General features: G+C 39.2%; 1 protein-coding gene across 3 annotated transcripts in view; it reads left to right on the top strand.

The window, feature by feature from the left end:
- Positions 1-23640, top strand: part of TSHR (thyroid stimulating hormone receptor) — a 69670-nt gene that overhangs the window by 35663 nt on the left and 10367 nt on the right. For all 3 annotated transcript variants that reach the window (XM_063332438.1, XM_063332437.1, XM_063332435.1), the window contains 5 exons: positions 5653-5727; positions 6980-7054; positions 8553-8630; positions 9641-9709; positions 19163-19240. In XM_063332438.1, coding sequence (XP_063188508.1) covers positions 5653-5727; positions 6980-7054; positions 8553-8630; positions 9641-9709; positions 19163-19240 — 375 coding nt within the window. The remainder of the gene's footprint in view (positions 1-5652; positions 5728-6979; positions 7055-8552; positions 8631-9640; positions 9710-19162; positions 19241-23640) is intronic.

The raw sequence follows: 23640 nt of genomic DNA, 5'->3' as shown, positions 1-23640 counted from the left end.
CTGGGTAAAGATTATCATAGGGTATTTTAAAGGAGGGTGAGGTTGAAGTTACTCTAAGAGTTTTGAAAATAAGTCATTTCACAGAGTTTCTTTTTCACAGGTTGTTTTTCATGGACTTTTCATGAAGTACAGTTTTAGATAAATAATCTTTTTACCCTAATTTAGACTTATACACACAGTTACATTTTAAAAACATTTGGTTTTAAACATAAGAACTTCTTAGGAGAAAATTTGGTGTTTGTGGAAGGCAGGATCTAATTGCTTTGGCTTGAGTCAAGTGTCGTGTGAATAGGTATCCTGTGTTCGTCATCATCCCTGCCTGCCAAGCCTGTTAACGCGCTTCAGCTTTGATCTTCCACACTCCATTTTCTTGCTCCTTATTCAGTTTGTTGTGCCTCTGTCCTGACTTTCTGTTCCTTCCAGACCTCAGCGCTCTTTAAGCATAGGCCATATTTTTATGAAGCTGTGCCTGTCAAGTGCTGAGCAACTTTTGCAAACTAAGGATACCGCTCACCTGCTGTATTTTAATGTGCCAGATCTCATTTTGGTTGTAATTAATGGCAAAATTCCCACTCTATGAAGATGAAAATCAGGGCCAAGCCTTTGTGGGGTTTTTTTCCCCCAATTTTGTTAAATTGCTCTCACAATGGTTTCTTGTTCCTCCTTTATGTCTTTACCTTTTTTAAGTATGTCTGTGAGACAAACTTAACATGTTTACAAATTCAGAACTGTCTCTTCCATACAATAGCATAAGTATTTATTTTTTCTAGATATAATTGTGAAAGTGTCTAATAAGCAGTCATTGTCTCCGTGTAGTTGTCTTACTAATAGAGCTGTAGCTTGACAGCATTACACTAAATACAAAGCTTTTGTAATTAGGTCACTGTTTCTCAGGAAAACATTCCTGTGGAAGGAACCCCAGAAAAATTCACTCTTTCTTTTCCCCTTCTCTTTGTCTCTGCTGACTCTCCTCTGATCTCTCCCTACTCCCTTCTCCTCCTCACTCCAAAAGCTCTCTCCTCTTATACTACCACATGAAAAGCCCTCTCAGCATTTGGGAACAGAGCCACAGGTTATGGTTCAAGTGGCTCGTCCTCGTATACGCGACGTCATTTGGAGAGCTGGTGGGGAACTGCTCTCCGTCCCTGCAGTGAGCTGCAGTGAGCTGGAGCCAAGGGCCAGGGCAGCTCTGCCAGCCACTGGGCCAGGGCTCCACTGCCCTCCTTGGACAGCTTGTGGAGCTGGGTCATGGGATACGGCACTGCAGAAAGGAGAGGTGATTGATGGAAATATCTGAGAAGCAACTGGAGAGGGAGACTGAAGAGATCTGGGGGAACTGTTGTATACCTGCAGTGAATTTCAGCGCACTGGGGCAAGTGCTGTGCAGAAAAATCTTGTTAAAAACTGCAGTCTGGAGGTAGGGAATAGGCTGTTGGGAAATCGACCCAGTTTTCTGATGCTAGCAGTGCAAAGGCTTGACAGGTGCATGCAGATGAAATAACATGGATATTTTGCCTGTAGGGGGAGAATAAAACATGGAAGTATATATACATGTGAGAGAAGCCAAGGAAGCTATAGGCAAAGTCAGTCCAAGAAGGTCCACACACCTGTTCTTCACATGTTAAAATTTTTTACGTATTTTCTTTAAAAAGCCAACCTGAGTTGCTGTTCATGGAGAGTCAGGTGGTGGTTTGATTGTGAAGCTAGTACATTTTTAATTACTAGTCTAAGCGCCAGAAACAAAATTTAAAAGATTGATTGCCTTTAAAGTACAAATAAGACAATTCTTAATTGTTTTATGTACTTTTTAGAATAAAGTAGAAGCTGAATAGTTTGTAAAGTAACTTTGAATAATTTTGTAATTTTGCATAAATAATTTTGTTATCTTGAGCATAGCTGGCAGCATCCTTCTTTCTTATGAGCAACTCTAAGTAATTTTTGTTAGGACTGCAAAGTGAAACTTTTGTTCAGGGCACCTTTTGCTTCTCTGCATCAATGGTCAACAAAGATGCCTATTAACCATCTTAGGTTTTTTAATATCTTTAAAATACTTCATTCCCAGAAGGACTCAGAATTGTTACATTGCTGTTGGATGCAGAATTTAAGCACTGTGTGTAAAGATTAATTTGTATTTATAGAGTGTGTCAAAGTTCCATTTCAAAAGTCACTTAAAATCAGCTTTCATAGACACTTAGATACCTGGGAAAGAGCCTACTAGATGTTTCTAAGTATACTCTTTGGCTTTACCTGCATTTTAGGCAGCTAAAACTAGTGACAGTTTTCCTGAAGCTGCTTTTCAAAGGAACCTTAACTTTCTAAATCAGTGGATTTCAATCTTCTTGATTCACCAATTCAGAAAAGGTGACTGGCAAAAGTGTGAACCCTGACTAATGAATCTACCAGTAATCAACTTGCTTTTCTTAGGTTTTTGGATCCTTTAGAAGTAATCCTTACACCACAGCAGTCTTTTGATTATGATTTGAAAATTACTATCATATAACATTTAGGCACCTTTGAGTATAGTAGTCATGACTGATTAATGCAAAAAAAATTGCATTAATCCAGTTTGTGTATCACTATCCTGCTAACTGATGAGATCAGAACTATTCAAATATCATCTCTCTTTATGGGCTTAACTTCATGGGCTCCAATAGTGATGGAGCTATAGATATCCTTTAAATCTGTGATTTTAGGAGACAATTCCTTCCGGTACTCTGAGATTAATGATGTTTGAATGTGCAAAGCAAGGACAGGAGCACAGTTCATGAATGGAACTGAATTTGAAGATATTTCTCTTTTTCATGCATATGAAACAAGAGGCCACATATTCGACCTGTCAAGAGCATGAGGCACATTTGACTGGACTAGAAGTAAGGAGAATTGGATTTTTCTTCTGATTTTTTTCTTAAGCATAGCATTCACTCTGGTCAGATCACCTTTTACCTTTTTATACCTCTCTCATCCTCCTTCTTACCTATTTTGACTAGAGACTTCTAAGCAACTGGCTGGCTGCTGTTGATTTCTGTAGTGCCTACCACAATGGGCCCTGTTCTTCCTTTTGGGCTTTAAGAAACCTCTGTAATACAAAGCATAGGATGAAAGGCAAATATAAATACGGTATATATCAAAGCATACTTCTTTCCCAATCCCACCATTACCAATTCAAGGAAATCGAACAGCAGGGACATAAACCTTTCCCCAATGGTCAATCGAATCATATTGATTTCCTCACTCACATTATTTAAGCTTTTCTCTGATCACTGTGCCAAATGTCTCATCTGGCAGTTTTAAATCTTTTATTCCCAGATTAATTAGTTTTTCATTTGCCTTTGTTAAACAGCACATGACCTTTCATGGCCCCATTACTTAATAAATCAAAATCTGATTGAGTCTCATGGCATTATTTTGTGCTTCCAATTTTAGTACCATCTGCAGATTTTGAATTTTACTTTCAGTACCGTCATCCAAATCATTTTCGCAGAATACTATGAACAGCAACAAGCCGAAACCTGATGACTCTATGGTACTCCAGTGCATTATCTATTTCCAGGCTGAAGGCTGATGTGAAGACTGTCTTTCCCTGTTTGGTCCACAACAAAGGAATATCTGGCCGGGAAGCTCATGAGTCCAGCATTTGAAATGTATTCAGTGATGGGAAAAGCATGTCAGTTAAAGGAGCAAATTGCACTGTTGGGACTGTGATAGCTACATAACTAATAAAATAATTTGAGAGAAGCAAGATACTGGCAGGAGAAGATTTCTTTTAAATACAGAAGCAGTGTTGATCAAAGTGGCTAACAGACATGAAGAATATTTGAATACAGCACTGTAATAGCAGTAGTATAGCTATTAATTACATCGGTTTAGCACACAAGTAAAAGGTCTCCCTGCAATGTTGGAGTAAAAACTGAAGACTTGAGAGGTGGAGCAGAACTGTTTTGTCAGGGTAACAATATATCGAGAGGCTGAAGTCTCAGTACCTCTATCTTCATCCTGATTTACCTACTGTCTTATGTCTCTTTTCCCACTTTTATTTCTCAGACAACTTGGCTCGGTTGATTTTATCCTGTAAAAATTATTCCAGTGGCAGAGGTATCTTAAACCCCTAACTTCCTGATACCTATATTGTGTAGATTGCTTGGCACTGTTAAGGCATGGTAAATTAAATACTACTGGCTTCTGCCCATTGAGTCTCTGCCCAGTAGCACTACTTCTTGGACCGACTGAAGACCAGACCACCACCCACGCAACCTGCACCACCATGCCATCTACACCTGTCACCTTCATCAAATTTCTCTATATAAGTAGCAATAAGTGCTTCCCTCAGCCCCCTGCTCCACAGCTAGTCTCAGCAGGAGGACTGGCACCATGCTTTCTGTATGCTTTCTATATTAAGAAAAGCTGAGTGTTGTTCCAGCAGAGTTAGAAGACCAGTGTCCACAGCTGGTGTAAGGTAAAGAAATAGAAGCAAACATGCTAAAAGGACTATCCCCTTCTGGAGACAGTGAAGAGGCCAAGAAAGGAAAAGCGTGCGTGTGATGGGGCCAGGTATGGGTGGACAGGGTATGGGTGGGTTTTTTCATAAAAGAAGAAAATTTGGTAGGTCTACTGAGTCTAGACAGGGAATTTTGTCACGGTCTGATTGGTGCAGCCAGACTGCTGACTGTCGTTATGGTTAGAAAAGAAAGAAATCTGCTGAAAAAAAAGAGGAATGAGATTGAAAGAGAAAAGAGACTGAGGACAATTGCATTAAGGGCAGAGACAAACATTTCAGAAAAATGAGGAAGAGTCATGATGCCAGGCAATAACCATGGTGGGTGGAGGGGCAGAACCACACCAACACCTGCAGAAAGCACCCATCATGGCCACAGCCATGATCAGTGTCAGGCTGGTTCTTCAACATGCGCAGTCTAAAAAGCCACCTGCAGACTAAGCTGCCTCCTGGGTAGAAGTATTTAAAGATATAACTGTGGCCAGAAGATGTAAGGAATGAAGTCTGTATTACATTTTGTATCAGTATAAAGCAAAGAGATACACTATCCTCTATAGTGCTGGACATGGCTATGTAGTGAATGGTGTGTCCGTTTCAGGTCTCAGAATGGAGTTCATTTAAGTGTCCTGAGCCATCTTTTGGATATGCTGATGAGTTCTGCAAAATAGCATGCAAAATAATACAAAATACTGTTAAAGACATGAAGGAAGTAACCAGAAAAATAAGACACAGCATTTTAAGCTAAAAGTAGATGGTTGTGAGTTTATAGGATTATTATACATCAATGCTGAAAGTTTTGCTTAACTTTTCTTCTTTTTACTCAACTTTGCAGACACAAAACTCTCACCACGTTCAAAGTAATAGCCATTACGACAGGCTGTTGCTTTGATTTTAGGACCATGCAGACAAAGAATCTGTAATCAAATCCCAGATGCTTCTACCCCCTTGCTTAAACAAGCCAGTCTCCGGGACTGCATCTATCCAGATGATAATTCATCACTGTAAGATTGCTCAGAATGCATAGTGGTCTTGAGCTAGTGCTGGCTAGTACAAAAGCTCATCGCAGGAATTAAGTCCCTGAAATTTCATTTTAACACTGCTGACTCCTGCTATGATAACTAATTAAATATTAAAGATCGATGTTCCTCCCTTTTTTACAGTGAAATTCGAAATCTTAGAAACTTGGATTACATAGATCCAGATGCCTTTAAGAACCTCCCACTTTTAAAATACCTGTAAGTATTTAACACCTGTAACAAGTTGGCACTTAAGCCTCACAGATGACTCAACTTGTTTTTGTTTCTTTGCATTTCATTTTGGAACTCATTGTAATGTTTTTCCCTGTTGCTTTATTTTAATGACAGAAAGCCAGCTAGGGTAGGGCTTGTAACTTTGACTATTTTTGCAAGAAAGGAAAACATGTTCACAAATTCATCAGAAATTTTGTCATTCTTATCCATTAAATGTCTGTAATATAGCAATGTTTCCTTGGCACAATTTGACAGCTAGCTTTCTTCTTATGATAAGTGCTGTCTTACTATATTTTTGTAGGGAATAGTGGGAAGAAGGGATACCAGAGAAATATATATATTTTTTTTTTTTATATTTACTATATATTTACACAGGGTTTTAAAGCATACCTGTCAGATAAATGTGACAAGCCCATCTACAGACACCTAATTTCATATGACCTCTATGGCAGAAAGAAATCCTGAAGAATTCTCTGTATTCCCATGAAGTTTCTAAAGAGCAGAACAGTGTAACCAAACCATGAAATTCTAAAATTATAGCATAGGAAAGAGAGATAAGGAAAAGAATAACTTCTGTGATTTTGGGTAATGTTTGGAAGACTGTAGAAAGGGCTGCGTGTGTGTATGTGTGGTGGGGGTAATGGTGAGGAGGAAATATTTTTCTAGATTTTTCCTATAGGTCTGAAAGCAATAAGAAGAAATTAGTCAAAAAAATTTAATTGCAGGAGAATAGTTTTAAAAATTAAGAACTATATTTTCTTAAGTTATTTCCACTCTACAGGAGTTCAGAAATAAGGGGCATTAACTGTACTCACATTTGAAGACAGTTTCCCTTTTCAGAGCTATTTGAACAGCTCTTAGCCTCAAGGAAAGATAGAGGAATTGGGCATACAGACTTTTGTCTGAAGCAGCCCTGATCTCTCAAGGGAATCCAGAGTTATAATTTTTTTTTCTCCCTATCCACCTCACAGGCTACTTCCCTCTGCACATCTACTTAGCTGTCTTGTTACACTGTGTTCACATTTTTTAGATTCTGAAATTTATCATAAATCTGGTATTTTGATTTTCTTTAGTTGTTCTTGCATCCTTGTATTTTGGACAGTTGATGATAAATTAATTGATTGACAACAGAGAGAATGAAATAACTGTCCTTCACTGTTGAATGCTTTAAATATCTTTTCTGTTGTTGTTCAGTGATCCAGTACATGTAATTCTTTCTATTTCTTCTCTCTTTCAGTGGTATTTTTAATACTGGACTCAAAGCATTTCCAGACCTCACCAAAATCTACTCATCTGATGTGAACTTTTTACTGTAAGTATCTGTCCTCACAGCTGGTTTGAATACTGCCATCCTCAGATCCCAAGAAAACCTATAGCAAAGGTTTCTCTTTTGGAGAAAAATATAAGTCAGACAAAGCACTTTTCCTCAAGCTGTATTTCAATGACCATTAGTACCATATCTGGAAAATGCCAGGTCCCCTAGCACTATACATTTGATCTGGATGAGAGACATGGACACACAAGTGCATTTCTCTTGAATTAGCCAAAGCACATGATACACAACTTCCATGCTTTTTGCTTTTATTTTGTTTTTGTAATGGCTATGCAATACCTGAATTAGTCTGAAGTCAGAATATTGTGACACACGGGACCTGTTCTGACATACAGCCTGGTAACATGATGTCACCCTGTCAACATTCTTCTAACAAATTTGTACTGGCATGGTGAGCTCATATTGCATGTTTTCTGATATTATTCTTCATTCAGCACCTCGACTGTTGAATCATAGCCTCCATCAGCTATCTGCATTCTTTCTTCTGACTCCACCCTGAGCACAGAAGATTCAAGAGCAGGAGAACTGGACAATCTTTAGAGCAATTATTTATCATTATACCTTTAAAAAGCTCGGTGTTGTCTGAGATCACATTTTTAGAAAGATTTTGGTGAAGACTTATTTTATCCAAAATATGTTGCTTCATACAATTAATGTTTTAATAACGAAAATAAAAGGAGCTTAAAAAGCAAATCGCTAAGGCTGAGAAATAAAGTAGGGCTTTTAAATCACTAGACCAGTAGCACCCTGGTTTCCTGACAGCCTTAGTAGTGAGGTCAGTTCAGGTTGGCACAGAGTGTCTTTAAGAAAGAGAACTACCCGTCTCCCTTCTGTCACTCACCCTTTCTTCATAGTAGTTGAATGAGATGTATGCTCCTTTAGATTGACAGCATAAGCTTCTCTGAACACACACTTTGCCTAAATGGCCTTGCCCAACCTTACTTCATCATAGAATCACAGAATGGTTTAGGTTGGAAGGGACCTTAAAGATCATCTAGTTCCAACCCCCCTGCCATGGGCAGGGACACCTCCCACTAGACCGGGTTACCCAAAGCCCCATCCAGCCTGGCCTTGAACAATTCCAGGGATGGGGCATCCACAACTTCTCTGGGCAACCTGTGCCAGTGTCTCACCACCCTCATAGTGAGGGTGACACCTTGTAGAGTCACATTTCAAGAACAAATCTATGGTCCAACTGAGGAACCAAAGCACCAGGACTGACAATTTTCTACTTTTAAGCTAGACTTCCTTAGTGAGGCCATCTCTCATTAACTAAAGTCCTCATCTGGAAAGAATATTCCTACTAGCAAGCTTTGCTAATTTAATTGGATTTGTATCTTCTTGCCTTAGATACAACTAAGCAAGTTATTCCTCACTTTTATTTGTCATCAAGGCAGAGAACAATTAGTAATAAAGCTGCTCTGGAGAAGCTCTTTTGGCCAGATATTTGATTGTGGTGTTTTGTCTCCTTTTTCAGCGAAATTGCAGACAATCCTTTCATGACTTCAGTGCCTGCAAATGCTTTCCATGGGCTTTGTAATGAATCTCTAACTCTGTAAGTTCTTCCAGTTTAAGCCACAAGGCAATTACCTCTCTCAAGCATATGGTAAAACGTTTTTAAAAAATAATATCCCTGTCCTACTCACTAGTAGTTTGTAACAGAGAAAGACCATAGACAGGTAGTATCCATAATCTAGTTTGCATAAATCCTTTACTTCAACAGTGATTTGAATCAGGCCTGCTGCTTTTCTTTAAACTGGCTTAACAAAGTGGTTTTGCTTTTGTATGACCCAGTATGACCAGTGAATGGTTATACTGGAGAAAATCAAAGGGAAAAGTTTGCAGAGCTCTCCTTCTGTAAAGCTACAGCATGGTTACAACCGTGTCTAACTTTTTTGCGACCAAAATAAGTGGCACATATCGTGAAAACTAATGGGTGGCAAATGTAAGAAGAGTCATATTTGAAGAAAAATGGTTAAATAAATTTCAGTTATGCAAGTCATACTCAATGATGCGAGCCACATGAAAGAGCTGAGGGGAGTGAAAATGACTGTAATATGTTATGACCTAAACTAGGGGGAAGAGCACTAGAATGCAAAAGAGTGAATTCTAAAGAAATCCTAAAAAAAATCCTTTTGCTCTAAGGTGAATTATTCTAAATATTCTAAATTCTAAAAATTCAGGCAGGCCTGACAGTAGAATCATACCTGTTTTTCTAGGTATTAGTTCCTTTAGCCTTCCTTAATCAGTCCTAGCAGAATTTTGTTTCCTTGTTTTTAGTTTGAGTGTGGGAATGTTTTAGCAAAGTGTTTTAGTCTAGGTCTATTTTGCTGTAAAAAGAAGTAAAAGATGGCACACCTGCCACATGGTATTCTTCATTCAGCTACACTCAAGAATGCTGCTGGGCATTTGTTTGACCTTGCACTATAATTGCTGCTTCTTCAGGAGATTAAAATTAACCCATCCATAAATGTGCGGTTGCCCAGAAAAATTATATGTAAGATGTTAGGTATTCAGGTATTGAAGCAACCCAAAATACACTAATTTATTTTTTTTTGCTTGCAGCAAACTCTACAATAATGGTTTTACCAGTGTCCAAGGCCATGCTTTTAATGGGACAAATCTGGACGCTATGTAAGTAGCAGATCATTCTCTTCTTTCAGAAAAAAATGATATAATAAATACTCTATGCTTGTTGGAGGCTCTCAAGTACATATCTTATTTGAATTATTTTTAAGGAGCAAAGAGAGGATATTAATTTCAGCCAGTAATAAAAATATGGGTGCTTAATCTCTTTTGCCATGTGCTTTCATCTACCATGAGTATTTCTAGCTCAGAAATAAAATCATGGCAGGTAATTCCAGTGTGAATTTTGTTCTGGTTTGAAGCTACAATATGATTTCTTTTGATCAGGAACATTTCTAAGACAATTTGGAAGATAATTATGGTATTTTATTTACAAGACAGTTTATTTTAGTAAGTGTAGCACTAATAATGGTAGCAGCCCTTTCACAGAAATCGCTTATCTGCAAGAACGTGAGTGGTGTAAGGTGTTGGAAGCAATTCAGAGGAACCAGTCACTTGCACTAGAAATGAGAGATGGGCATCTCAAAAGCATGAAGCGACCATTTCAGCTTTGCCTTCACCTTCTTATTGTAGTTTCTGGAAAATTAATACTTAGTGAGTGAAAATCCTTTTTACGCCATACCCAAAATCATCTGCCTCTGTCAGTAACACAGAACAAATCTCAATTCCAGAGGCTCCGTTCACTTTGGCAGAGCTTACTCTCGTCCTATAGAGGCTTGACTGAAGAGTCTGGCTGGCGATCTCATGAGTAAAGAGATTTCTTCATCGCGAGCTCTAAAATTAACCAGAGGCGCACGAGGATAGACGTGATTATTTTCACTACTTTATTTTAAATTGGGCTTGGATTCTATAAGAGCATCCTTCACATTGTCTGAATCTTTCCAAGCTGCCTTTTTTTCCTTAACAGCTAGCTAGACTTCTTAAATTTTGAAAAGGTTTGAGTTAAACTAAAGATATGGGATAGGCCTTATTTTACTTACATTAGTTCAGTTACTTTGAACTTGCATATGAGAAAGGAAGTTTTTCATGATGACATAGTGTTTGTACTAGTGCCCACAGAAATTGCAGGATGTAAAATATGCCAAAATGAATCCAGTGTCTTGCCTGAATCCCTCTAAGCTGTATATGCAATACTTAAAACCTTTCTCAGCCAATACATAATCTGTGTTGGCTCTTCCATTTCTTACATTTTGGTGAAACATAGTTTGGAGATGATTTTGTAGGAATTTTTCTTTTTGCGTCTCTGATAGTGTGCCAGTGCTATTGCTTCTGGCCTCTTCGGAATTTTCCTTATTATTAAAGAATCAAGTGAACATGTAGTTTTAGAAGATCTAGAGTCCTAAACATCTGCTTTATTGGACTGGGTGGAAGTAGAGAAGCAGAAAACACATACTAGGTTCTGCAGATACTGCTTGCTTACTTTCAGAAAAAGTTCGTAATTAGCATTCCTTAAGGGTATTTCAGTATTCTTTAAGGCCTCAAGGGTAGAGGGCCTTACAGAGAGATCTGGACAGACTTGAGAGCTGGGCAATCACCAACCATAAGAGATTTAACATGACCAAGTGCCGGATTCTGCACCTGGGATGGTGTGATCCTGGTTATACACACAAATTGGAGGGATGAGAGGCTGGAAAGCAGCCCTGCAGAAAGAGATCTGGGGGTTTGGGTTGATGGCAAGTTGAATACGAGTCAAGAGTGTGCCCTGGCAGCCAAAAGGGCGAACTGTGTCCTGGGGTGCATCCAGCACAGCATCACTAGCTGCTTGAGGAAGGTGAGTGTCCCACTCTGCACTGCACTGGTGTGGCACCACCTCAAGTACTGTGTGCAGTTTTGTGCACCTCAGTGTAAGAAGGACATCAAACTATGAGAGTGTGTCCAGAGGAGGGCGACCAAGGCAGTGAAGGGCCTCGAGGGCAAAACTTACAAGGAGCAGCTGAGGTCACTTGGTTTGTACAGCTTGGAGAAGAAAAGGCTGAGGGGAGACCTCATGGCAGGGTACAACAGTCTACAACTACAACTCAAAGAGGGGCAGCAGAGGGGGAGGTGCTGATCTCTCTGGTGACCAGCGACAGGACATGTGGAAATGGAATGAAGCTGCATCAGGGGAAGTTCAGATTGGACTTTAGGAAAAAGTTCTTCACTGAGAGGGTGGTGGGTCACTGGAACAGGCTCCACAGGCAAGTGGTCGCAGCATCAAGACCGTCAGAGTTCAAGGAGCATCTGGACAGCATTCTTAATCATATGGTTTAGTTTTATGTAAAACTAAAGGAGCAGGGAGTTGGACTCGATGATCCTTATGCATCTCCTCAAACTGAAATATGATTCTATGATTCTAAGTGAATCTTTCTAGAGACTGGCTAGGATGCACTAGTTAAGCAAATTAAAAGAACCCAAAAGAACTACAACCAGGCTTACTTTCAGGGCTTTATCTACCATCAGTAAAAATGGTTTATTACAACAAACAGTTTTCTCCTAATTAAATCATATGACATTTACTTTGAGCAAAGCACTGCTTCAGATTTACAAGGCAAACGGGGGAGCTAAACATCAGTTGTAAAGCCTTTATCTGTTTGATAACTACATTGAAATTTCTAAACTAATTTTCTGAAGTAGTTTGGTTACCATATGCCAAGATAAAGTATAATTTTGCTAAGTGGAAGCTTGGAGATTTGTTGTTTCTAGAAGCATTAAGCAGCAAAAGGAAAATATTTCATATTCTTTATTCTAACATTTCTAATTTCAATTCCCATTTATCTACCACTGTACAGCGAAGAAAGTACCTGTTTTCCTCTGGGTCTGATCCAAGGTCCTTTGGACTTGATGAAACTAGGAGCAAAAAGGAACTAAGAGAAAAAGAGTGAGGGAAAGAAATTTTAATGAGTTTTGAATTATGACCTCAAGGAGGAAAACAAGTAAAAAGGGAAAACAATTGAAAACAATAATTAATCTTTGACAAATCATTCAAAGACATCAGAAGACATTTTCGGAATCTCAGAGGCTACCTTCTACCACGCACTGTGCCCTCCTACCAGTCTTGCAGTATTAAAAGACCTCAGCAATTCAAGGAGGTCAAAACAATCAATGAAGATATAGATCTGGAACCACGCATAAACAGTTTCCATTATCATACTGAATGATGGCACTACCTAATAAATCTCCTCATCCAATAAGGATCTTTGTTTTATAGCAAACCACAGCATCGCTGTACACGTTTTTTAAAGGCAGGGAAGTACACAACTAGGAATGAAGGGCCGAGTGATACTTCTACTGAACAGCATTCATCTGAAACTTGAATCCCTCATTCTAACATATTATTAAGGTCCATGAACTACATTACTCCTGCAGACTTTTGCAAAGTGGTGCTCCTGCACCAATGTTTATTTCTGTAAGGAAATTAGTGAGGAAAGAAGAGTTTTTAAAACATCTTTCCAGTGAATGGCAAAATATATTTGTGACGAGATTTTACAGAGCTGTCTAAATTACTGAAAAGGAAAGTGTGCAATCTCAAAGTCTAATTACAAAAATAAACTCCAAAAGGATATATTTACTTTGGTACACACTCTCAGGGATCACTCAAAATGCTTGGCTTAGCTCAGAGTCAAGATAAACAATGGTGTAGAAAAAACATAGGATGAAGCCTTAATACGGCTCATTTACCAACGCATCTCTTTTGCCTGTTCTTCCTTTCTTTAACCTTCATTTCATAATCCAACAGGATGCATAGATACATTAACGTGTTACATGTCCAGAGCCCGTTTAATACTATAGTGGTGATACTTCAATGTGTGGCCAATGTGTTATTTTTCTCCTTGTTTATTAAGCTCTGCTGCCTTGCTTTAAAATCAGAAACTGAAAGAAAGCAAGCAGACACTATCAAATAATCCATAATTCCATAATCCATGGAGGTATTCCAATGAGGAACTTTAGTAAATGTACTTGGCTTTTAACTAAGTGATCCTTTGGAAGAAAATTTTGCAAAACCTCCCTTTTTCTCTAATCTGATTGTTTATTCTTATTCCATCTCTCCCTGTGCTGATAAAATTGGTTGTGGGACTGCAGTAAAACCTTATCAGTGAAATAATCCATTTAAGAAAACAAAACACTGATAAAGGTGTGTCCGGCTACAATATGGGGGATTGCATGAATGACCTTGGACTATGGAAGAAGAGAAACAGAAATCTTTTACACTGAAAGAAGAAAGCTATGTGGACCTATATGTTAGTTAGTTGAAGTAGCTGGTCAGCATTTTTAATTCATACCTTTTACCCCCAGAAGAAAATACACTCTTGGTAAAAATAAAATACTTTGCAAAAATATCTTCAGACCTTTCAGCATTTTTTGGTTTTTCATCTCAGCTGAAGGTTTTGGATATTCAGGATTTTGTTTTTCTTTTGCCATCTCATGCTATTCACATTTGCTCTGGATCTCCAATCTGGTGTCCCTAACTGAGTTCCCAGAATGCCCTCAATAATTTAACTTTCATACTTTTGTTTATTTTTAAGGAAGTTTTCTCATATATATGTATCTCTCCTTTTTGGAGACTATAGCTGCGGTGTACTCTTTGGCTTTCTTGGTCCTACAGAGTTGCTGAATATCAGCACCTGGTGGTTGCTCTTATAAAACAGACTTTAGACTGTAACAAACAGAGCATGCGTGCCACTCAAGCTGAAATCAAAAGTTGCTTTTCCTCATGCGGACCCTCTAACCTGTTGCTTTATGAAGCATGGATTGATAATGTCTAAATACTCGCTATCTCTGTCATGCCTTGACCTGACATTGTCCTGTTTTACACAGCAGCAGAAATGCTCTATTACTGTTTCACGTCCTCAGAAAACCCTGTTCAGCATACTGCAGTCATATTATTTTCTGGTGGGGTTGAGACTTGATGCAATGTTTTCCCCACTTACGCCTGGATCTTTAGTCCATAGAGACTCTGCATTAGTCACTGGCATAGTTAGCTTACTGATCTGATTAAAAAAAAAAAAGAAAAAAAAACAAACCAAAAGAATTCTTTTACTTGTAGCACTATGAAACCATCAGCATATCCTACTCCAGATTCAGCATTGACTGCTCCAGGTTTCCTGCATACTTTGTATGGGAGCATTCATGTCTATCTGATTGCCTTCCACCAACTTTCCAAAATGACTATTCTAGCGTCCCCACTGAGGACAGATATTTCAATTCACCCACGTGATTTTTAAGACTTCCAATATTTGTTTAGACACATGGGCGCCACTGTTGTGGTTTTCTGCAGTGTATTTAAATGACATTCTATACCATTTAGCTATCAGTAACAACAGCATCGAAGGCACTCTCAGAAGGAGCTATAGTGGCTCTACAGGAAGTTTCTTTGTCAAATTAATATTTACCAAAGTCTTATTCTTTCCATTTAAAAGAGATACCTATCAAAATAAAAGGGCTTAAACAACTGAAATCAATTAGCATCAGGCAATTGTACATTCTGATAGGCCTGACTCATCTATGTGAAAACTGGCAACTAAAACTGCAGCCCCTCCTTGGTAACACATGGTTATGAACTTCCCAAAAATCTCTGGCTGGCTGTTTTTATTTGTAAGTTTGAAGATTTTTATCACGTATGTAAATTATTCTATTTCAGGTTTATCGCTCACTGTGCTGTTCAAATATCAGGGGAAACTATTTCAAAATTGGACAAGCAATTATCAGGTTGTATAATAATGTCTAGTTACTAAAACAGACAGGTTTTATTAGGTCAGGCAGGCTTTTGTGCCCTTCAGAACTACAACCTAGATGTTGAAATCTTGGATTAATTACTAGCTCTTGCTCTGGTTTTAATTTTTGTATTAGCTTTGCAGACAAAATCATGGGGAAATTTGCAAACTGAAGCAAATGCTCACACCAAAAGTGAGTAGGTTGTCATTTCAGAATATGAAAGTCACCTCTCAGAAAACACACATGTCAGGTGATACTAGAATGCCATATATGTCTAAAGAATTAAAGCTTATTTCCAACAACAATAACTGAGAAGATGAAGTAAGCTATTTTCCTCTGTACGAAACAAGGCTTTAGGCATGGGTGATGTCCAGTGAATAACATGCCAGAAGTGTTACTCTGGCTTGGCTCCCTAAGCCTTCGTGCTGTGTAACCCAGCCAAAGTGCATTTGCTGCTCATTTCTCACTATGGTGATCATTATAAGCTTATATCCAGTGAATGTTATGAAAAATTGGCCAATGACTTCAACCAGGACAGGATTAGAATCTTTACTTGTTTTTTTCCACACCAAGAAACAATTGCTCTGACTTTATTATTTTTACAGCTAAACCCCAGTTCAGCTATCTGAATTTGAAAGACTCTTCCAGCACAAAGATAAAATAGTGGGCCTGTGCACTTTCCTGAGTCAATTCAATTATCTCCACAGCCACCATCTCAAATGGTGTTTTTGTTACAGAACTTACAATTAGGAAAGGTTTGACCTTTGTATCTTTACCACTAACTGGCACAGTGGGCATAGCTCACAGCAACTTCATGGGCACCCTTTGAAACCTGTTGTGACAACCTTTCTATTGTAATTTTTGCCTTCCCAGGTACCTCACAAGCTAGCTTTAAAATGCTTACGATAGTTATACTACCAAACATCCCTCTGTTCTCGAGGTATTACTGCCTGCATCTGTAGTATCAAATTCTTTCTCCTTTCATTTAATTTAATTTCTTTAATAGGTCCGGTCTGGACATCTTATAATTTCTGTGCCAACTGCACTGTAAAATTTTATGAAATTTTTTTTAAGATAATAAAATAAGATTTTTTTTTAAGATAATTATGTTTAAATTCTGAGCAATGTCACTTGGCTTCACTTGGGCGATATTGTTGGTTTTCTCCTATTTCTCTCTTTTGCTGCTGATCTCATCATTGGGAATTTTCTCAGAATTTTCTTTTATTTACCCTGTGAAACGTGACTTCCATAAGGCAAACTTGCAATCCTTGCAAAGTTTCTATCCTTCAACTGGACTGAAGACCACATCGTGTTGTCTTGAGCAATGCTTTATGGTCATCATCTGTAGTCATCTTCTTTCTGTTTGTTCTTGCATTACAAGGCCTCCACCAGCCCTGTGCCCGTGTTGGTGAAATGTCAAGCAATCCTGATGCTTGTAGTTGTTGGGCCTGTGTCACCCGCTGTTGTCATACTTATGTCATTATGAGTTCCTCTTCCTGCTTTTGATGAACCTGAGCTATTTATAATATTGCAGTCTGTGCACCCTGTTGTTGCTCTTAGGCTGCAGCCTCATGTTTTAATCCGTAGTTTGCTACTGAGGACATTAGACTTTACCTTTTCCACTCTACAGAAAATTGATAAAATTTATAAATGGGACAGTCACAGGTGATACGAGTCTCTTCTGCCTAGGAACCATGCTCCCTCAGGGCCTTTATAGTGTTGATAATTTTGCCATCATTTCATCAAGGGGAACATACATTCCCCTTGACAACTTTCCCTGTTCTCCTTAATGGGTTGCATTGCATTTCTGCCCTGAAGTGGAGTCCTGCAGCTCTACCACCCCCTTTGCTGCCTTGGCTCAAACCTCTCTCAGAGGTCCTTTGTCATAGTACAGAAACAAAACATGTGGACTGTTTTATCTCCTTGCTTATGTAGTGCCCATCAACTGAGAGCGCTAGACGTTCCTCCATCCTCCTCCAGGGACTACTATATTTGGTAAATTATACTTAATCCCATCACGAGATTTCAATTTCCATCTAAATTAAATTAAAAAGCATGACTAGGTTTGATGCCTGCAAGCTGTTTCTCTTGTAAACACTATGACAGAAGGTGATTGAACTACGTAAAAACACCACCCAGAGTTTAACTGCTGGCTTAGGGAAATAATTATCACAGTAGTATCCACATGTACACATATATAAACACACACACACATATATATGTATGTATATATGTATATATTGCAACCTAATCTTCAGTCTCTTTTCATTGCTCAGCTAATTCAGCGTATTCCTGTCTGTGTGTTTAGATCTAGCTGCTTATAACTACAGTCCTCCTCCCTCCCAGCTAACCAGGAGGAACCACCTCGTCAAGGAAATTAACATGCCTGTTGCATTTTGTGAAGTACTTTTTAGCTGGACAATTGTTCCAAAACCCAATCTTTATATAACTCTATGTCAAATATACCCCACTAATACACACGAGCTGGCATTGTATGCATAAAAATAATGCTTATTCTTCCATTTCGTCACATCCTGTATATATCTGCTCTTCACAAGAATGTCATAAAATGTGCCCAGTGCGTCTGTCCACTGTGAGTCTGGCAGAAAAGCAGGATGTCTGTGCTTCTGCTGCTGCTGCAGTTTTTTTAGTTTATGCTTTCCCTTTGTACACCTGAAATTGTAGAATTGTAGAGGCCAATTATTTCTCCCAAGTCTTTCCACAGACTCCATAAATTCTATTAGGCCGTTGAGAAAAAAAGTCTCAGAGAGAAAAGCATAGCATCTCTAAAGCAATTTGGAACTTGGCTGAATTACCTGCAGTAATAATCCTGTATTTATGAGTTTCTCAAATGACAGTTTCAGACCATGATAAACAGGAATCCAGCTAAAAGAAATATCCAGGTTCATTCCAGATCAATCATTTTTAAATCTAAAAACACAGAAGTGAATTTAACATTGATTGTTCCACTTGGGTTATGTTAATTTTTTGAATGTTCAGTAGCCTTGAATTGCCTGCCTCTAATCATGCACCTTTAACTCAATTTTAAATTCCCTACTTCCTGGATCCACGCTTTCTTATATGTCAGTTTCCAGAGTGATGGGAATTAATGTTCATTCTTGATTACATCAACCATGTAATGATAGGAGAAGTTTGCAGCATTCCATATTTCAGGAAAGTGTTGGCTACTCAGGAAACTGTTGTTTCCCAAGACTTTAGATTTATTTTTTTTTACATAAGTTTTTTTTTTTTTTTCCTTCTGATTTATCCTCCTTCTCACTCCCTCTCTTGCTCTTCTTATAAGAAAACTTCATCATTACCTATTGACCTGTACAGGGGGGCTTCCACTCGGCTATGGAGATTTTAAAGTATTTAAAACTTTTATTATCGAACTCAAAACAAGGAGAGAATTATTTTCATGTTTGCTTATGGTGTGTTCCTGTAAGTATCATGTAATTCCCCCTACCTCATTCTGATGAAAGCAAAACAATCTATTTCGTCTCGCCCTCACACGTACTTACCTGAAGATACAGTGTGCATGCATGTGTCTTTGTGTATATGACAGAGAGAGAAAAGGAATTTGGAGCAAAGGTAATTTATTTTGGTAATTTATTTATTACTTGTTGAGGAATTTAATTTATTTTCAAAATCGCAAACCTGTATTTTGTTCCTTGGCTTCGATATGTTGTTGGGATAGGATGGCCCTTATACATATTGCTTTTGTAAATCTGTTTAGGCAAGTAAACTGAAGATCTTCTTTAACCTATGGATAACTAGTTCCAAAACAGTGTGTTTTGTTTGTTTCTGCAGCTATCTGCACAAGAACAAATACCTGGAAGTTATCAATGACGATGCATTTCTGGGAGTGCACAGTGGACCGACTCTACTGTGAGTAGGAGAAAATGAAGTAGAGAAAGCCTTAAAAACAATACTATTTTAGGTTGTAGTTTCTTTCTGACCATTATTAGCAGCAGAGCAGCAGGAATGAGAATGGCATGTTTACTAAAAGAATATCAGCAACAAAAGCTGTGCTTTAGGGAACCGATTTAAGAAATGCTTGCATCTTACATTAGAAATACTGTTCCTATCAATTTTTCTTCTGAAAGATTCTATACTATACTCTGTCTTATGAGCATACAACTGTAGTACAATTGTAATACAAACTAGGGATTCTAGTAGCACACGTGTAAAGGAAATTTAAACAGAGATGAGAAATAATTTTAGACAGATTATTCTGGTTACTTCTGGTGCTGTCTTTTCTTCTTTCTCGTGTAACTTGGGTTTCAGTCTGATTTTATAGTCCTCTGGAGAACTCTTCACTAAAATTAGGAATCACAATACCAAATGAAACAAACAACAAGTTTAAGAACTTTGAGAAGAATCATATTCCCTGATTCAAATCATCTAGCATGTAACATAGTGCATAGCACTGATCACTGGGAGAACTGAAGTGCTGGAAGTGGGATTCCCCCCTCCACTGCAAAACCAGATGGTACCAGCAGTGCTCACTGTGTGTAAAAATCACTTTCTGCTCTTCAGGAAAACAGCATATTTATATCAGAATAATGATGCATTGTTCACAGAAGGAATCCTAGTGGCTAGCTACAATAATGAAAAGATGCAGAAGACATTATTTTTCTCCCAGAATGTTTCCAACTCCAGAAAATCAGGCTAGCTACCAGCGACATAGCAATCTACAGAAGAAGCTGTAGTGGCCATAACCACTTTATGCTAAGAAGAGTTGTGTCCCTGCTGTGCAAAGCTGCAACAGACCTTTGATGGCAAGGTTGTCATCAAATCTCTGGTTCTCTCTGTCCCCTGCATTTCAAGTCAGATGCATTGCAAGGCCTGTGTGTGAATGGTAGCCTGTCTTCTGCTTCAGTCATCTAAATTACATTGTCTTGTGGGGTGAAGAGGAAGGATCCGGCTGCGGGCCCACCTTTCAGGGCCACATCATTCCTCCGCATCACTCTCTACCACAGGTCCAGTGGAGCTACAAGCAGAATCCTTGGGAACAGGGTCTGAGACCAGTTCTAGGGAGTATCAGGTTTTCCTTTCACTGGCTTGAGCCACTCCTGTCACACTGAGGTGACATTTTGTCTGTTTCCTAAAGTCATCCTCACTTTCCCAGTGGCATCTGATGCGTCACCAGCTATCACGTTTTAGAACAGCTCAGAAAGCCAGAGTTGGGAAGCACTATTGCAGACATCCTCACAAGGACAGGCAGGCCGGCTCTTCCTCCCCTTCACTCACCGCTCTCATTCTCATTCCTTTTCCCTCAGCAAAAAGCAGCTGCAGGACTACGTAGGTCAGTAGGGATAATGTTTTGTCACAACCTTCTTACCTCAAGTCTGGTGGCTCTGGCTGCCAGCTGGTGGGACATTCCACCCAGCGCTTCTCTCCAGAGGGCCTGCAAAGGGAGTAAACTAGTCCAGGCCTCTTCATTCAAAGTTGTAAAGTCCATGGGATGCAGGTGTGTATGAGAAGAACAGGTGAAGGCAGTAATACACTTCACTGTGTCCCTCAAGATGCTGTCAAGGACTAACATGCCTTTTTTTTTTTTTCTTATCACTGGATCACCTGAGGGATAAACCTCAGTTGTGCCATGAGTGGCCAGATCCTGAGACAGCAGTGAAAAGGCAGTGTTTTCTGACCATGTCTTAAAAGTTATACATTCTGGATAAGACAAGCACAGTCAAGGCCCTGGTCCACCATCAGGATGAGGACTGGCCATCTAGGCAGAGCAAAAGAGAGGGTTCTGAAAGCAGAGGGCAACAAATCAGAAGGGAAGCCTGAAAAAGCTCACAAAGGGGCTGATAAACCTCCTGCTCAGGGAGCCTTTGTGGTGGCTGTTGCTCCTCTTCCTCCCTGCTAGGTGGATCACCTTCATTTCCACTATTTCTGCTTTCAGGAGGGCTCAGGCCAGCAACCCCTGAACTAAGATGGTCATTGTCGGAGAACTGCGACAGAGGCTGTGTTGGTGCTGATTAATCCTTTTTTATTAGTATTTGGCTAATAAGGTCTTTGAATATTGCACGTGGCACCAGAGAAGCCCTTTCTCATTTTGTTGATTTTTCAGTTGATGTAACTTTAGCTGGACACCGTATTTCCCTTACAATACTACTTTGTCACAATAAATACACAGTCTCAAAGCACACTGCACTCTCCTGTTACGTTTGGGGTCTCATATGGCTCACTGCAGGTCTTCCCTCTGAGGCTACAGGTGGCACCGTGGGTTGAAAAGCTCCTTCCTAGGGATGGCAGAAGAAAAAACACTTGGGGATCTTAAAACTAAGGGAGGCGAGAGCTTGCAGCAGCACAGGTTTTGACTCTTGGAGTTCTTGTAGGTATTTAAAGCACCAGTGTTGTTATGCTAGACAGGTGAACAAGTAATGACATGCTGCAAAGGGTTGTGGGGTAAACATATGCTATAATAATGTTGCCAGGTAAGTTCACTCAGCAAGGGCTAGCTTTGAGGTGTGTGAACTACACAGAGCCTCTTGGTTTAGGGGCTAGAGATGAATTCCTAGGACATGCATATGTAACTGTAAAGATCTTCCTTCTCTGTGTTTTCAAGTTTGATTTCTCAAATTGCTTGAAATTTTTCTAATCTTCTATAATTATTGTACTAACCCAGCTGCCATTGATCCTTGGGACGTGTTTTCCATTTGCAGTCTAAAGAGACAGTTATCCATCTCCCATTAGAGTGTTATACAATACTCCAACAATACTCCTAGTAGTATTTATACTTAAAGAGAGATGTGGTACTATAGTGACAGAGAGAGGTATTGCTTCTTAAAGGCAGAAGGCATAAAATGGCATGTAAGCAACAATAAATCAACAGTGATTAAAAAAGTCGGACTATTTCACATCATGATCCTTTGATTTGCTAGTCCTAAGCCAAAGATCTTAGGAAGGTGTCATGGTTTAAGCCTGGCCTGCAGCTCAGCTCCACACAGCCACTTGCTCACCCCCTGCACCCAGTGGATGGGGGAGAGAACTGGAAGGGTAAAAGTGAGAAGACTCATGGGTTGAGATAAAGACAGTGTAATAACTAAAAGAAGGATGGGGGAAAAAAGCCAACAACGAGGGGGAAAAAAGCAAACCAAACCCAAGAAAAACAAGCGATGCAACAAAACCAATTGCTCCCTGCCAATCAAACAATGCCCAGCCAGTCCCCAAGCAATGGCAGCCCTGGCAAACTTCCACCTGGATATTTTTGCTGAGCATGATGTGATATGATCTGGGATATCCCTTCGGTCAGCTGGGTCAGCTGTCTTGGCTGTGTCCCCTCCCAACGCCTTGTGCACCCCCATCCTGCTTGCTGGCAGGGCGGCGTGAGGAGCAGAAAAGGCCTTGACGCTGTATAAGTACTGCTCAGCAGTGCACTAAAATATCCCTGTGTTATCCACACTGTTTTCATTCACAAATCCAAAACATAGTGCCATATTATTAATTTTTCATTTAATTTCAATACAGTTTTAAAGCAGCTTTAGGGATTTCTGTTACCCATGGATAACCAGGAATTATTCCACATGTGTGATGTAGGAAAGGTTTGTTATAAAGCGAGATACCTTCCAGGAACAATTTAGAGCAGAACCCTTCCACCTGAACAGATCTTTTAGTTGACCTTCAGGAACTAGAACTGTTTTAACAGGAACAAAATAGTTTCTGAAACTCCCACATATGCACTGCCTTAAGAAGGCTGAAATCAAAATGAATGAAAATTGAGCAGAACCTTACTATTTATTGTTGCATCATGTCAATGGCCATTAACATCTCCCATAGGAAACAGAATGGGCTTGCAATTGGTGCTTTATTACACACCCTCACTGTACCATCAAGACTAATATTAATGAGTTAATTATAGAGAGACCAGAGATTTGATAACTTGCATAATAGCCTGAAAAGTCTGACCAATACAGCCCCCTTCCATATCCCCCTTGGGTACTGTAAACAACTTGTCTTATTTTACTAAAAAATTTGTTAAGTAATTTTGGTTCAGGCATGAGGCTGTTTTTAGCTGGCATGGGAATTTGTGGACATCAGATCCTCCTTAAAAAGAAAGTTCTACTTAAAATACTGTTTCCTTTTGAAAATTAAATGTATCGAAAATGGTTGCCAGAAGATAAACATTCCTTTTGCTGGGGCAATGAATGGCATTGCTTACAGTGGGACCAGCACGAAAGGGGAGGAAAAAAAAAAAAAAAGACTCTGTCTTGCCTCCTGACCAAGCTAACAGAACTCATCCTCTCTTGAGTTCCCTTTATGCACTCTTGAAATGAGAT

This window comes from Chroicocephalus ridibundus, chromosome 4 (assembly GCF_963924245.1).
Source record: "Chroicocephalus ridibundus chromosome 4, bChrRid1.1, whole genome shotgun sequence".
Lineage (NCBI taxonomy): Eukaryota > Metazoa > Chordata > Aves > Charadriiformes > Laridae > Chroicocephalus > Chroicocephalus ridibundus.
The sequence above is the reverse complement of the archived record's forward strand: the minus strand, read 5'-3'. Positions and strand labels throughout refer to the sequence as shown.